Source organism: Mirounga leonina, unplaced genomic scaffold, assembly GCF_011800145.1.
Source record: "Mirounga leonina isolate KUSES-001 unplaced genomic scaffold, KU_Mleo_1.0 Mir_180, whole genome shotgun sequence".
NCBI classification, from domain to species: domain Eukaryota; kingdom Metazoa; phylum Chordata; class Mammalia; order Carnivora; family Phocidae; genus Mirounga; species Mirounga leonina.
In genome coordinates, this window is record NW_023270469.1 from 34,644,428 (window position 1) to 34,660,518 (window position 16,091).

At 38.1% G+C, this 16,091-nt stretch overlaps 1 protein-coding gene across 2 annotated transcripts in view; it reads right to left on the bottom strand.

Annotated features, from left to right (window-relative positions):
• LONP2 (lon peptidase 2, peroxisomal) overlaps positions 1 to 16,091 on the bottom strand; it is a 109,623-nt gene extending 93,532 nt beyond the window's left edge. The window contains exons 1-4 of one of the 2 annotated variants that reach the window (XM_035025266.1): positions 15,742 to 16,091; positions 8,060 to 8,294; positions 4,097 to 4,228; positions 2,775 to 2,897 (exon numbers count right to left, since the gene is read on the bottom strand). In XM_035025266.1, coding sequence (XP_034881157.1) covers positions 2,775 to 2,897; positions 4,097 to 4,228; positions 8,060 to 8,294; positions 15,742 to 15,974 — 723 coding nt within the window. In that variant the 5' untranslated portion in view covers positions 15,975 to 16,091. The remainder of the gene's footprint in view (positions 1 to 2,774; positions 2,898 to 4,096; positions 4,229 to 8,059; positions 8,295 to 15,741) is intronic. The other variant, XM_035025265.1, reaches the window with a different exon arrangement.

Below are 16,091 nucleotides of genomic sequence, written 5' to 3' on the forward strand. Positions count from 1 at the left end.
AAAAAGCATTTGTCAAAGTACAACATCCACTCATGATAAAAACCTTCAACACAGTACATTTAGAAGGACCATACCTCAACATAATCAAGTCCATATATGAAAAACCCACAGCTAACATCATCCTCAATGGGGAAAAACAGAGCTTTTCCTCTAGGGTCAGGAACAAGACAGGATGTTCACTCTCACCACTTTTACTCAACGTAAGTCCTAGCCACAGCAGTCAGACAACAAAAAGAAATAAAAGGCATCCAAATTGGCAAGGAAGAAGTAAAATTTTCATTATCTGCAGATGACATGATACCATATATAGAAAACGCAAAAGACCACCAAAAAACTGCTAGAACTGAAAAATGAATTCAGTAAAGTCATAGAGAACAAAACCAATGTACAGTAATCTGTTGCATTTCTACACACCAATAATGAAACAATGTACAGTACAAACAAAATCAATGTAATCTGTTGCATTTCTACACACCAATAATGAAGCAGCAGAAAGAGAAATTAAGGAATCATTAGGAAGAGAAATTAAGGAGTCAATTCCATTTACAACTATACCAAAAACTGTAAGATACATAGGAATAAACTTAACCAAAGAGGTGAAAAACCTGTACTCTGAAAACTATAAAACACTGATAAAAGGAACTGAAGATGACACGAAGAAATGGAAAGATATTCCATTCTCATGGATTGGAAGAACAAATATTGTTAAAATACCTATACCACCCAAAGCAATCTACACATTTAATGCAATTCCTATCAAAATACCAACAGCATTTTTTCTCACCGAGCTAGAACGAACAATCTTAAATTTGTATGGAACCACAAATGACCCGGAATAGCCAAAGCAACCTTGAAAAAGCAAAGCAAAGCTGGAGGCATCACAATTTGGGACTTCAAGTTATATTACAAAGCTGTAATGATCAAATCAGTATGGTACTGGCACAAAAACAGACACATAGATCAATGGAACAGAACAGAAAACCCAGAAATGAACCCACAACAATATGGTCAATTAATCTTCGAAAAAGCAGGAAAGAATAGCTAATAGGAAAAAGACCGTGTCTTCAACAAATGGTATTGAGAAAACCAAACAGTAACATGCAAAAGAATGGAACTGGACTACTTTCTTATACCACATACAAAAATAAATTCAAAATGGATTAAAGACCTAAATGTGAGACCTGAACCATAAAAATCCTAGAAGAGAACATTGGCAGTAACCTCTCTGACATCGGCTGTAGCAACTTCTTCTTAGATATGGCTCCTGAGGCAAGGTAAACAAAAGCAACAATAAACTATTGGGATTCCTTCGAGATCAAAATCTTCTGCACAATGAAGGAAACAATTAACAAAACTAAAAGGCAACCTATGGAATGGGAGAAAATGTTTGCAAATGATAAATCTGAGAAATGGTTAGTATTTGAAATACATAAAGAACTTAGAAAACTCAACACCCAAAAAACAGTCCAATTAAAACATGAGAAGACATGAGTCAACATTTTTCCACAGAAGACATAACAGATGGCCAACAGAAACACAGAAAGGTGCTCAACTTCACTGATCATCAGGGAAATGCAAATCAAAACTATAATGAGATATCACTTCACACCTGTTAGAATAAAAAACTCAAGAAACAACAAGTATTGGTGAGGATGTGGAGAAAAAGGAACCTTCATGCACTATTGGTGGGAATGCAAACTGGCGCAGCCACTGTGGAAAACAGTATGGCGGTCGTGCAAAAAGTTAAAAATAGAACTACCCTATGATCTAGCAATTGCACTACTACTGGGTATTTGCCCAAAGAATACAAGAATATTAATTCAAAGGAATACGTGCACTCTGATGTTTACAGCAGCATTACTTAACAACAGCCGAATTATGGAAACAGCCCAAGTGTCCATTGATTGATCAATGGATAAAGAAGTTGTGGTGTGTGTATACACACACACACACACACACACACACACTGGAATATTACTCAGCTATAAAAAAAGGATGAAATCTTGCCACTGGCAATGACATGGATGGAACTAGAGAGAATAATGCTAAGCAAAATAAGTCAGCCAGAGAAAGACGAATACCATGTGATTTCACTCATATATGGGATTTAGGAAACAAAATAACTGAGGAATGGGGGAAAAAAAAAAGAGAGGAAAACCAAGTAACAGACTCTTAACTACAGAGAACAAACTGATGGTTACCAGGTGGGGGGGATGGATGAAATAGGTGATGGGGATTAAGGAGTGAGTGCACCTGTTGTGATGAGCACTGGGTGATGTGTGGAAGTGTTGAATCACTATATTGTACACCTGAAACTAATATTACACTGTACATTAACTAAATGGAATTTAAATAAAAACTTAAAAAAAAAAAGGAAACATGAGATATACAACCATCCCCTTAAATTATTTTCAAAGACACTCATCACAGTTGTTAATTTTTAAAATATAGAAAACATGGGAAACAACACACAGTGTCTGGCAAAAGAGAAATGGCTTAGTATATTATCCCTTTTGATGATGAACCAAAAATCACCAAGAACAAAAAGTAAGAAAATATTACCATGTTTTTAAAAAAAGAAAGACCCAGAAATGGAAAAGGACTAGAAAAACATACTGAATTCAGAATTTTATCAGTAACTTGAGTGGTAAGAGACAATGAAGTTTTTGTTTTGTTCCTTTCTTCATTCCTCCACTTTTTTTTTACTTCAAAAAAACTGAATCTCACATCAAACAACTGGAAACGTAAAGAAGTAGATTGAAAGAAATATCTACCCGCTTATCATCATCTTGCTTGTGTTTTCTGGTTTTCTGAAGCAATTTCAGGCCTTCAATTTGTCTGACGAGTAGCGGTATGGTCATCTTGAACCGTTCCTCTAGACTCACTGCATCTAAAATCTAAGGGAACATGAGTCAGTTAGTAGACTCTCTCAGAAACACATGCTCCCAAAACAAGGCAGTCGGGTCATGACTTAAATTGTTAAGTAAAAAAGACATCAATATTCACAACTATGTTATGGCCAATACAACCAGATTAACTATATTAAATCACTAGAATACTAAAAAAGAAAAAAAGCATCTTGACTTCTCATTTAAAAATGAAGCCATGTGTATTGTTCCAACAGCAAGAACAAAACACACATTTAATGTCAACTCTTTCTGTGAATTATTCTCTTAAAACACAGAATGTGTCTACATATTAGGACTAAACAAATTCTAGGTTCAAAATATTAAATTTTTACATTCATGAAAGAGTAGGAGCACTTTTAACCAACCACCACTAGTGATCAGAGTAACTAATGCTCTCCATTCTCTCAAACATCCCTGCTGATGCCCACAGCCAGCTTACCCTCTGGTACTCCTGCACTCTTCTGCGCCTACCAGTTGAGCTGCATTCTTGTGTTTAGAGTAAGGTGTTTATACACCTTTCTGTTAGGTGCACTTGCTATTATAATTTGTTAGATTTGCTACACAGTTGCTAAGACATAACTGTAATAAAAGTATTAAATAAACTGATAAAATGAAGGTTTCAATGAAAACTAACTTACATATTCTAGGAAGATTCAATAAAGCAGACTGCTTAAAAACACTATAAAAATTAGTATGCAAGAAAACTTACAGTTTGGGAAAAAACATGCAAATCTAAGATTCTGCATTTTTCAGTGTCTTTACAACTCATTTCACTTTACAGATATAGAAACTGAAAATCATAGATAATGCATCATAGGTATGCTTTATGTAAGAAACATCATGAAGAATTCTAATAAAGCAGGCCATACACAAAGAAAAGGCCACAGCTCCACATGTTTAAAAAATAGACAAAATATATTTATTTTTTAAGTTAAATACTTATTTTAAAATTATTCCCCACTTTAACTTTTTCCATAAATTGACAAACTACTAGTACTGATAATGTGAATAAAAGAGCTGCCTGAACATACAAAAATGTAAAGCAATCACTTCTAATAGTCAATTTCAGCATAAGAGCATTTTAACTACTTTTATGCATCTCTAGTATCTCTTACTGAAGGTCATAATTTATTATTTTGAATAAAAACTGACAAAACAACTCAGTATTTAAGAAGGGAATACTGTACCTGGAGCTTCTCTTTGTTGCTTGTTCGGATAATTGAAGTCAGAATGTCTGGTAAAGCTTCTCTTGGAAGACTATCTAAAAGGCGTCTCAATTTAGCAACTGCAGGGACAGACATATCTAACATTTCAACCAACTGCAAGGATAAAGAAGTCTTTTTAATGAAATCTGGCACTATTTGTGAATTCAAAAAAGACTGCTATATAGGTTTAATGTTTGGGCCTCAGAGTCTTCGTTTCTGAAAGATCACTGATTACTATAGTCCAGGCATTTTACACGTCTCAGAAGAAAATAGAAATACATTCAAAATATCAATCAGAATTGAAAGGCAAAAGTGGCTCAAATGTGGATAATATGAATGTTTAAAAGGCTCTTAAATTTATGATTTTATTTTGGAAAAAATTAAAATTTATGGAAAAGTTGCAATAGTACAATAAACTCCTATCCTTCCCCTAAATTCACCAATTATTAACATTCTGCCACATGTGGTTTTTCTCTCTAAGCATGTGTGCACACACACACCCACACAGTTGCTGCTGAACGTTTTAGAGTAAGTGGCAGATATCACGACCCTTGTTCTTAAGAACAAAGGTATTCTCTTACATAATCACAGTGTAATTACCAAATTCTGAAAATTTAATAGAGTCGATGCTACTATGCTAACCAATGAGTAGCTGAAATACTGTTTTTTAGTAAAACATTTGGATTACCGAGAATCTGAGCACTGACTGTGAATGATTTTTATAAAAACAACCAGGATATATCTTGGAGTTAAGACACATTAAGTTCAAAGCAAGCTTTCAGTAACTATGATAATCATTGGGGTTGTTGACAAAAGTTCTCCTCTTCTTCTGGGCACATGGCAGAACTGCTCTTTCTCACCTCCTCTGAATGCAAAATGGGGCTATGATTCTTGCCTTGATCCATGAAACATGAGAGGAAGCAACAGTTCCTTCTGGGCAGAAGCATTAAAAACCATTGAGATTTGCCACATTTCCTTTTCCAGTCTCAGCAATAATGAATACATGTTTTGAGATGAATCTCTAATCTTCTTGTCCCTAAGTGACTCTAACAGGTAGATCAGCACACTCTCTGGTTTTAGGTATAAAGCATGAATGAGAAATGTATGCTGAGATTCTGGGAGTACTTAAAACAGCAAAGCTTAGCCCATACTGACTAATTCACAAATGATGTGCCTCATTTAGTCACTCTAAAAAGATTTCTGATGCCAGTACTAATCAAGCCTCTCTGAAGGCACTGTAATTTAGGAACCTATCCATTGCCTGCCTAGAGTCAAGGGAATGAAAGCACAGTCATGATGAAGCTATTCAGGTGGGAGAAGTAGATAATAAAATTTAGAGACTCTTTCTCCTAAGAATTCATCCTAAGAAAATAAAACAGTTAAAACTTGTTCTCCAAGCACTTACTGAGCACAAACTACTTGACAGACAAAACATACTGCTCAGTAGGGGATGGCTAAAGCAGGGATGAATTCAAGTTTGGTAGAGGAAACAGACCTATAAGGTAAATTTCAATACAATGGGATAAGCATCATATTAAAAGGGATGCATAAAGGACTGTGGAAGCACAGGAAAAGGAGCACAGGATTACCTTTTTTAGCCTTCTGTCTTGTCACCAACCATTCCCACTTGGTGGCAGTGTACTTGGGAAAAAGGCCACATGATCTTTCTGGCTCCACTCAATGTCTAAGGATACCTTGCTTCCTTTGCTTGCATCCCACTATTTCCCTCATCCCATCTACTGCAGCAAATCTCTCCTTAGTTGATGAGATTGTGTTTATCTCCTTGTAAGCCCTACCTATCCTGAATGGTCTGTCATTGTCTGCCTTTAAAATCCTTCCTCTTCCCCTCTTTAAATAATGATGGGGCTAAGTGATACCCAAAGCTCACCCCCAGATTATTTCCTCAGTACCTTGCAAAAAACACCAAACAAAAATACCATTTTAAAAGAGATGTATTGACGAACCATGAGAGACGATGGACTCTGAAAAACAAACTGAGGGTTCTAGAGGGGAGGGGGGTGGGAGGATGGGTTAGCCTGGTGGTGGGTGTTGAGGAGGGCACGTTCTGCATGGAGCACTGGGTGTTATGCACAAACAGTGAATCATGGAACACTACATCAAAACTAATGATGTAATGTATGGTGATTAACATAACAACAAAAAATTTTAAAAAATAAATAAAAGGTGTATTTTTTTTTCTTTTAGAATGTAAACTCCTCAAGAGCAGGGACAATGTTTTCTGTATGTTCTATTGTGCCTAATACACTGTAAATGCTCAATAAATATTGATGATGAAAAAAAAAAGAGCCAACAGGAGTTGGGAAAGCATCAGTCTGAAAACTGAGAGAAGGAAGAACACTCCCAGCAGAAAGAACAGGAGGGACAAAATCACAGGGACATGAAACAACAAGATGTGAAGCTCTCTGACGGACAACGTGACTAAAATGATGGGTATAAATGGATTAAATAGAGTTGGGAAGGGCCTTAATGTTATTCTAAGAAAGTTTAACTTTATCCTATCACCATTAAAGTCTTTTTCTCAGGGGAGAGGCAGGCCCAAAACTTCCTTAGAAAGGCTCCATGAACAGGATGAGTCAGAGAGAAAAGAAACCAGAAAGAGATTAGTCAGGAAGCTACTGAAGAAGTCGATTGATGAGGGCTATGTAAGGAAATACAGAAGGAAATGATAGAAAAGTATTAACTGGAAACAACCTCAATGTCTAAAAAGAAGAAAGATAAAATTATGATATCTCAATTCAATGAAATTTATAAAAATACTTAATATGAAAAGTAGACATGAACAGGAAAATAAAACTAAGACTTAATTGGACCGAGATCAGAAGACAAGGCAAAAGTTAAACTAAATGCATGATAGCAGTGAAATTATGGAGATGTTTCGCTCTAAAGATTCCTTTCATGTCATAACAATTCTTCACGTTTAAAATTTCTCTTTTGATTCAAAGTGCGGAGAAGTTAAAAAGCCAAGTGCAATCTCTATGAAGCTGTGTCCAATAGAAGAACTAAGACCCAGGGAGTAGTATTACCCAGGAAAAAGAGAAAATTCAGATTCTCCATCTCCTTCTTCTTCTTCCAGTTCTCAAAATGAAGTGTCTCTGTTCAGAGTAGGTTCTTCCTTTTAGTCCCCACAGAAGTTAGAGCTCTAAGTTTTCTATTTTCCTATTGTTTACCACACTGGGAGTGTGTTGCTTTGAATGCCACAGCAGGTACAGATACCACAGGCTGTGAACACTTGCCTTACGCTTTGCAATGATCGAGACCTTCAGACACTGCCTGATCCTCACAGACCTAGTTAGAGTCACTGGACTATATCAACAGAAAGTAGGAGACTACATTTTACAATGTATTTCAGTAAGGTTTCAAACAAAACGGGGTGAAGGGAGGAGCTTTCTAGTCAATCTCGAGTTAAAAAAACTCAAACCTAGAATTAAAAAGTCCAATATTTAATGCATGCCTCACATGTGCTTCCCTCCCAGCATTCTAGGCTTTAATCAAGGCTTTAATCATCTTTGAAATCAGTCTACCATAGACCTAACCTTTCAAAGTTACTGTCAGTCTCAGTGTGACCTTGACTTCTGAAACAACATAACTTATGTAATTTGCTACCTAGATGACTCTTGTGCCATATAGCTTTTGTGCAATATTTTAATTTTTAACATTATTTAGGTTTAATAACTGTCTGGTTTGGAGACACTGGAAGTTATAAGGAAAGCTCTAGAAAGACTCTTTGGAAAAATTTTAGAAAGAGCTGGCTCATTTTTCCTAGAATGACTTAGGTACAATCTTAAACAAAAGCAAAGTGAAATCAATATATTAGTAAGTCATTTAAACATATGCTGCCTTAAAACTTCACCACTCAACAGATCTTAGGGCAGCAAAGGAACTGAAGAAAATGGGGTTTTAAGGAAAAAAATAAAAGCAACTCACTTGTACTGCATATTTGTAAAACTGTTCTGATAGTTCTCCTAGCTCCTCCCTAGTTTTACAGGTGCTGGGAAATTCCTCAAGCCGGTCCAACTGTTCCACTTCAGCAACGGGATATGGCTTCTCTTTTAAGACCTGTACAATCTGGAAACGGCACAGGCCTGTAATCAGCAAAGTATAGTGAGGCTTGGGCCAGTTACTGCCTACAACCTGAACCGCCAGGGCAGCCGTCCCAATCCTGAAAAACACACAAAACATCAGTGTTAGAAATGTTCAGTGTGGTAGAACAGAAACTTGCCTCAAAAGGTGTTGCCTTTTCTGAGGAATTCTTTAAAAAACAAATAACATCTAAAGTGGAAATGATTTCTCTAATTTAGCATCTAGCAATGGTCTGTGAAGTCACCACCACCAGCAAGGGGGCAAAGCAGGCCATCTCATTCTAATTATTATCTCCTTTAAGATTAGGTAGAAATACCTAAAAATAAATACGTAGAAGTACTCGATAATTACATAGCTTAAATTCATTTTGCTAGGAATGAGGCAATATTATGCTAGAACAAATATTAGCATTTTAAACAGATGGAAATATAAACAGCATTAATGTTAAACCAATTTAAGAAATCTCTGTCCCAATGACCAGGCTTGCTACCAACATCAAGCCAGGTTTTTCACACAATCAATCCCCAAAACTTCCACATATCTGCCTTCTCACAAACTGTCATCATATCTGAGAGTTAGTATCTATGTCCGTGAATACGAAATTTCTAAATGCGGGGGACTAAATATCAGAGGCTACACACTGTCATGACTGAAGGTATAAACTTAGTTCTGTCCTAAGTGGTAAATGCCTCACCTAATACTAACTAAAAAAGTTGTTTTATTTCAGTCTTAGCTCCTTATCAGAACATACAATTCTGACTAAGTTACATATAAACTTAATTCACAGAAAGGAAGTCTCATCCAAACTAAGCCAAAATTATACAAAATAGCAAGAGCCACATTCAGAAAACACATCTAGATCTCAAACTAAAATTGTATCTTCTCCCTTCAGCCACAGGAAGGGCTGTCATTTCAGAGAAGAAACTGGAATTAAGACAACTAGAACTCTCAACACCCTGGGGAAATGGTACTCCTGGAAAATCACACTTGCCCATCTCAAACATACTGAATCACACATGAATATAGAATTTGAATATGTCAGGGAAGTTGCTTACTTCTATATGCAGTCAAGGCTCGACTATTTCCTTATATTCATTCCACAGATTATGTGGAATCTTTTGGCTTTCCTCTGCCATTCAGTTAATTTTGAGCTATGTCCATCTTTCCTTACCATCTTTTCAGTCATATCACATGTACAGGAGATAAAAACTGATTTAAACAATAACTAAAACCAAAGAATCAGGAAGATAATTTGGTGGGGAGAAAAAACATGATACACTTTAAAAACTGAAATGATTTTACAATTCTCTATTATTTTAAGGTATTTGTGTTGTGGCTGCTTTTCTTCAGTCATTAATGGTAGTAGGCTATTATCTCCCATTTCCTGTAAACCAACTCGGATTGCCTGAGAAAGTTAGCAATAGCTGAACTGATTAGAGACCAAGACTACAATTACCCTCAGATGATGCCCATCAATGCTTGCACAATGCAGATCTGTCTACAAGCAACATCAACAGATGACAAACGGGATCCCTGGCCTAAGGGGTTTGCAAACTGGAACCAAGGGGAAACAGAGAGAGAGATGAGGCAAGTCCAAACCTCCAGATTAGGAGATAAATTTTATTATTTGAGCTACGTCATTCATTAAAGGTGAAACTAAAAATGAGTTTTCTTACAAAGCAAGTAAAATACTGTGTTAACTGTGAAACGAAGTTGTTCCAAATTGACAAGAGATTAAGTTGGATTTATATTACGCCTCTCCTCCTAATGAGATAAATATATAAAGGTTTTACATTTGTTAATTGGGTCTTACTTTAAGTCACTTATAGTTGACTTGAATGTAACCTTTTTAAAGAAAAACATGATTTGTGAAATGATAGATGGCTAGAAAGAGTATCTGGTGAAAGACATTTCGGGTAAAAAGCTCTGTGAAAAAGGACCATGTTTAATGTTATTTTAGCCAAGTTCTATTGTATATTGGGCTCTAGGTTATACATATAAATATAGATAGTAAGTAAACAAAATATACCATTATGGTCAACATTCTGATTTTGCAACAGACTCAAATGTATACAGTAAATGAGAGGTGTTCTTTCCCTTTGGGTAGCAGCTCTGTAAATCTACACCTTAAATACTGTGTATTTTACAGTTCAAAGAATTTTTGAAACTCCTAACTGGGATCTATTTTCAGAGTTGTAAAATATTGTTCTAATCCAAAGTCTGATTACAATGGGTATGACTTATGTACTTTGGAAACGGACTTAGATAATATAAGAGTTCCAAAAATATTTGAGAACTATCAATTGTAGGCGTGGGAAAATCTAAAAGCAGCACTACTACCAAAGGCAGTTTTGGAACATGAGGATATTGGGTAAATATCCAAACTGGCCTATGCCAACCACTTACTTTTTTTTTTTTTTTTTTTTTTTTTTACTTTAAAGCTCTCCATCTTTCTTGGAATCCTCAATCTTCCAAGTCTTTTTCTGTAATGACACTAGTTCTGCACATATTGAAAGAATCTGGGGCCTTCCCACTCCTCCCCTCAACTTCCATTTGTGAAATTTACATTTTTTTTTTTTAAAGATTTTATTTATTTGACAGAGAGAGACACAGCAAGAGAGGGAACACAAGCAGGGGGAGTGGGGGAGGGAGAAGCAGGCTTCCCGCTGAGCAGGGAGCCCGATGCGGGGCTCGATCCCAGGACCCTGGGATCATGACCTGAGCCGAAGGCAGACGCTTAATGACTGAGCCACCCAGGCGCTCCTGAAATTTATATTTAAAAGTACCCATCTGGGGAATAATAATACCTCTAACATATAGGTTTATTGCTCCATAGCCTACAAAAGGCTTTCGTAAGTATTATCTCATCGTATACTACCTTTTACTCCTGTGAGGAAGGTAGCACCATTTCCTTATTATAAATTAGTAACTGAGATTCAAAAAGGGTAAACAGGCTAGTTATCCATGATTACAAAGATATTGCATAGGCAGGCAATAGGGGACCTGAATTAGGTTTTATGACAAATTTTACTTTAACCACCGCAAGAGACAATATCAATTTGTGCCCATAAGAAATATACTTATTCACATAGTTTCTAAATAGCTGAGATACTAGAAAGCACAGCTATTACTTAATATCTACTGTTCACATCTCAATTACACTTAACAAAGAGAAGCATTTCTACCAAAACTCTGGAATCAAGTTACACATCTTTGGAAAAGAACAACTGAAACATCTTTTTAGTGTTCTCGTGTCACCCGACTTATCTTTTTGAATTATTTGTTGATTTTTGGCAAAACTCATCATCATGATTAATAATAACTTAGAAACAAGGAGCCTATTGCTCCAAGGTCTGTAACAGACAAGGCTTCTGTTGCTATAGGATTTTTGCTTTTCACTCCTTTATTAAAACTTCATTTCTGGGGGGTGCCTGGCTGGCTTAGTCAATAGAGCATGTGACTCTTGATCTTGGGGCGGTGAGTTCAAGCCCCACGACAGGCACAGAGATTACTTAAAAAAAATTTTTTTTTTTAAATTAAAACTTCATTTCTGAATTTAAGAATTGCCACTTGTAGACACTTTCCTTAAAAAGAGTAAATGCAGATTTAGGAAAATCTAAGTAGAGCTATCCATTACATACTTGCTAACATAAAAGATTAAATTTTAAAATGTTAGTACTACTAGTAATATTTCCTGAATGCCTAAGAAGGCTCACGGATAAAAATAGGAGTAATATGGAAAGAGCCAAGATGTCTATCAACAGATGAATGGATAAAGATGTGGTATATATATACAATGGAATATTATGCAGCCATCAAAAAAAAAAAAGAAATCTTGCCATTTGCAACGACATGGATGGAACTAGAGGGTATTATGCTAAGCTGAATAAGTCAATCAGAGAAAGACAAGTATCATATGATCTCACTGATAAGAGGAATTTGAGAAACAAGACAGAGGATCATAGGAGAAGGGAGGAAAAATGAAACAAGACAAAACCAGAGAGGGAGACAAACTATAAGAGACTCTTAATCTCAGGAAACAAACTGAGGGTTGCTGGAGTGGAGGGGAGTGGGAGGGATGGGGTGGCCCGGTGATGGGACACTGGGGAGGGTACGTGCTACGGTGAGCACTGTGAATTGTGTAAGACTGATGAATCACAGACTTATACCTCTGAAACAAATAATACATTAAAAAAAAAAAAAAGGAAGATAGTAGGAAGGGAAAAATGAAGGGGGGGGAATCGGAAGGAGAGAGGAACCATGAGAGACTATGGACTCTCAGAAACAAACTGAGGGTTTTAGGGGGGGGGGATGGGTTAGCCCAGTGATGGGTATTAAGGAGGGCATGTATTGAATGAACACTGGGTGTTATACGCAAACAATGAATCATGGAACACTACATCAAAAACTAATGATGTAGGGGGAGCCTGGGTGGCTCAGTCATTAAGCGTCTGCCTTCGGCTCAGGTCATGATCTCGGGGTCCTGGGATCGAGCCCCACGTCGGGCTCCCTGCTCCACGGGAAGCCTGCTTCTCCCTCTCCCACTCCCCCTGCTTGTGTTCCCTCTCTTGCTGTGTCTCTATCAAATAAATAAATAAAAATCTTAAAAAAAAAAACAACTAATGATGTAATGTATGATGACTAACATAATAAATAAAATTTAAAAAAAAATAGGAGTAATGCCTGGACAAAGAGTTGACCCAAATTATGAAACTGGGCATCTGCTATCTATAAAGCATTCATTTCTTGTCAGACAAATGCCAATGAAACTAATTTGGGATCTTGAAGGAAGAAGCCAGAGAAATCCACACTATGAGGAAATGAAGCCATGTATCCTGAAGAACGTAAGGCTGGAAGAAGACTGGATGACCATCCTGAAATGCATGAAAGGACAGTGTTTACATAGTACTAAATTATTATCCATCTTCACTAAAAAAACAATGAGTCACTCAAGTCTAGGTAAGCAGGGTGCCCTGAGGTGGCATAAGACCAAGTTCTATGCTGCAGGGATAATCCAAAGCTCCTCCTTTAAAAAGGCTCCCGTGTCAGGTAACATACCTGCACACTAACTAACATGCAGAAGGGAGCGTGCTGTTCAGGGAACTCAATATCTGGCTTTGCTACTTTTTGTGACAAGGAATACAGGGGAACAAATTACTTCTGCTGCTCCTTCAAGACTGAGGCATTGTCACCTGGATGGTCTAAAGGAAACAAAAGACAGGAGTAGAGCCCCTGGCCTTCCCTTTGGGTACCACCACCATTTGGAAAAGCAGGTAACTGAGGAAGGGCAGATTTATGTATCGAAATAGAGTAATGTTATGGGTAACTCAATATTTGCATTATCAAAGCTTTTAAAATTTTTAAGAGTGTTTAAATGTCATATTAGAGAAAAAAGACATTTGAAGCTAAGGAATGCAGTACAATCTTTCTACACAGATTTTTCTAGTAGCAAACAATATTTCTAGAATAACCAGATGGTCTGGTGGGTCCTTGCTAGAATTCTATGAAAAATTGTCAATGTATGTTTTCTAACTTACATGATTAAATTTTAACATTGCTATTAATTTAAAACAAAGGCAGTGATATGAACATCAAGGATCAGATTACACATCATCTGAATATTAACGATTACTTCCACGCAGGAGAATTTAATTATTGATGTTTTGGAGGGATTTACATGAAAGAAATTAAAAAGCATCCAAAATCTTGCCAGGATATACCAACAAAATGACTAAAATATGCCTAAATCTACTTTTGAAATTCACAGTGTACCCATGGGTAATCACCACACACATACACAGAACTAAAACAAACAAAAAAATCTAACCATGAACACTCTTGCCTCAACCAGTGATCAAATGCCTGGGCACAGAAAGCAAAAAATTGTGCCATAAGCAGAGGCTTAAGGAGTGGGGTCATTATGCTGGGGAACCAGAATTCAACACAATTTATCAGGGTTTACTGAAACTTGAAAAGTATCCAATTCCATGCAAGCAATAACCAAAGCAGATCAGATGGAAGCCAAAATGCTTTCCATGCCTGAGAAATGCAAGGTTTTTACAATGTGGACTAATAAGAGAGTATTATGGGTTTTTTGTTTTGCTTTGTTTTAGTAAGGGAGGGGAAAGATAACAGTTTCCTTTCTGAATTTGAAGACAGCTATAGACTCTCCTTTTAGAAATGTATATAATCACGAGATTTTGGGTAAGAATAAGGCATTCCTAATCCTCTCGAAATCATTCAGTCAGGAATCCCTAACTTTAAAAAAGGGTAACTGCAGGTAAACAATGGCTCTAAACTAAAAGCATCTCAGGACGAGTTCAGGATAGGAGGCAGGGGCTAGGGAGGTGAGTCTGAAGATAACGATAGCATTTGTTGAGCATATACTATATCCCAGCATTGTCCAATAGAAATATAATGTGAACCACATATGTAATTTTGGTAGCCACATTAAAAAGTAAAAAGAAACAGGTGAAATACTAATATTTTATTTAACCCTGAACAGCCAAAATAATACCATTCCAACACTTAATCTATGTAAAAATTATTAATCAGCAAAACATTTTACATACTAAATTTTCAAACTCTAGTGTGTGCTGTATCCTTACAGCACGTTTGGGGTGACTAATTACACTGATTTATCTGGGACTAACGGTGTTTCCGGGGAAACAGGACCTCTACTGGTAAAACTACTTCAATCCTCAGGGAACCGGGGCTGTTGGTCACTCTAGTATCTCAGTTTGGACCAGGCACATGTGGCTAGTGGCTACAGTACTGGACTACTATCTATCAAGCATGGCACAAAGATTATTTCACTTAATTCGTAACGCACCTAAGAAATGGATACTGTTAGGTTCCAATAGGCACAGGGTGTCTCACCCAAAGACACACAACTTGGGCCATGGTGTAGGGCAATCTAGTGCTAAGTTTGGGACGTAAGAAAAGAAATGTTAAGATATGAAAGAAAGCAGATAGGAGATGAGAAAGTTCCAGAAAGGGAGACAAGGGAATATGTGAATAGGAAGGGAGGGCAAAAGAGAAGGGGCAGGCAGGGAATTTGGAAGATAGGCACCCCCAAAAATAATGAAAAGGGTAGTGCGGATTAGGATGGCACAGGAAAAAGAAAACGTGTGGAGTACCAAGTGTCTCGCTTAAGAGGGCAAAAAAAGACGGGGAGGAAGGGAATAAAGGATAAGAAAGAGGAGGGGCCTGGAAAGTTAAGAGCACTGGGCTAAGATCGGAAGACCTGGGGGGCGGGGAGGAGAACTTAAATTAACAGCGGCAGCTAACTGCAGAATTTTCATTACTTCATGAGTTATGCCCTTTAACAGTAACAAGACAGACATCCGTCACCCCCATTTCACATGGGAGGTAGCCGAAGAGGCAGACCCGAGCCGCGAAGGCCGTCCGCGAGGAGCCTCGGCGCCCCGAGACCGCGCCTGGCCTGGGCCGGGGTCCGGAGAGGAGGCAGCGCCGCCCGCCGCCGCCGCCGCCGCCGCCACCGCCACGGGGGCCGCCCGGCCTACCTGTGCAGCGGCGGCAGGTCCTGCGCGTCGCTGGCGGGGTCGGGCGTATTGGGGATCACCCCCAGGATGGTGCTCTGCAGCGACGTGCCCTTAAGCAGGCGGCTCCGCACCAGCTGCAGGTTGCGAGCCGAGTCTACGCTGGTGCGCATGGTGGAGCCGGGCAGTAGCACGCCCTCGTTGGTGAGCAGCAGCGGGAGGCGTCCGGGGATCTGGATGGGGCTCACCGACGACATGGCGACAGCTGTTCGCACTGGGGTGCTGTCAAAGAGGGCAGAGCCCACAGCTCTGCGCGACCTCGACAACCCCGACCAAAGGGCCCAGCCGCACGCGCCGCACGCCGGCGCGCCGGC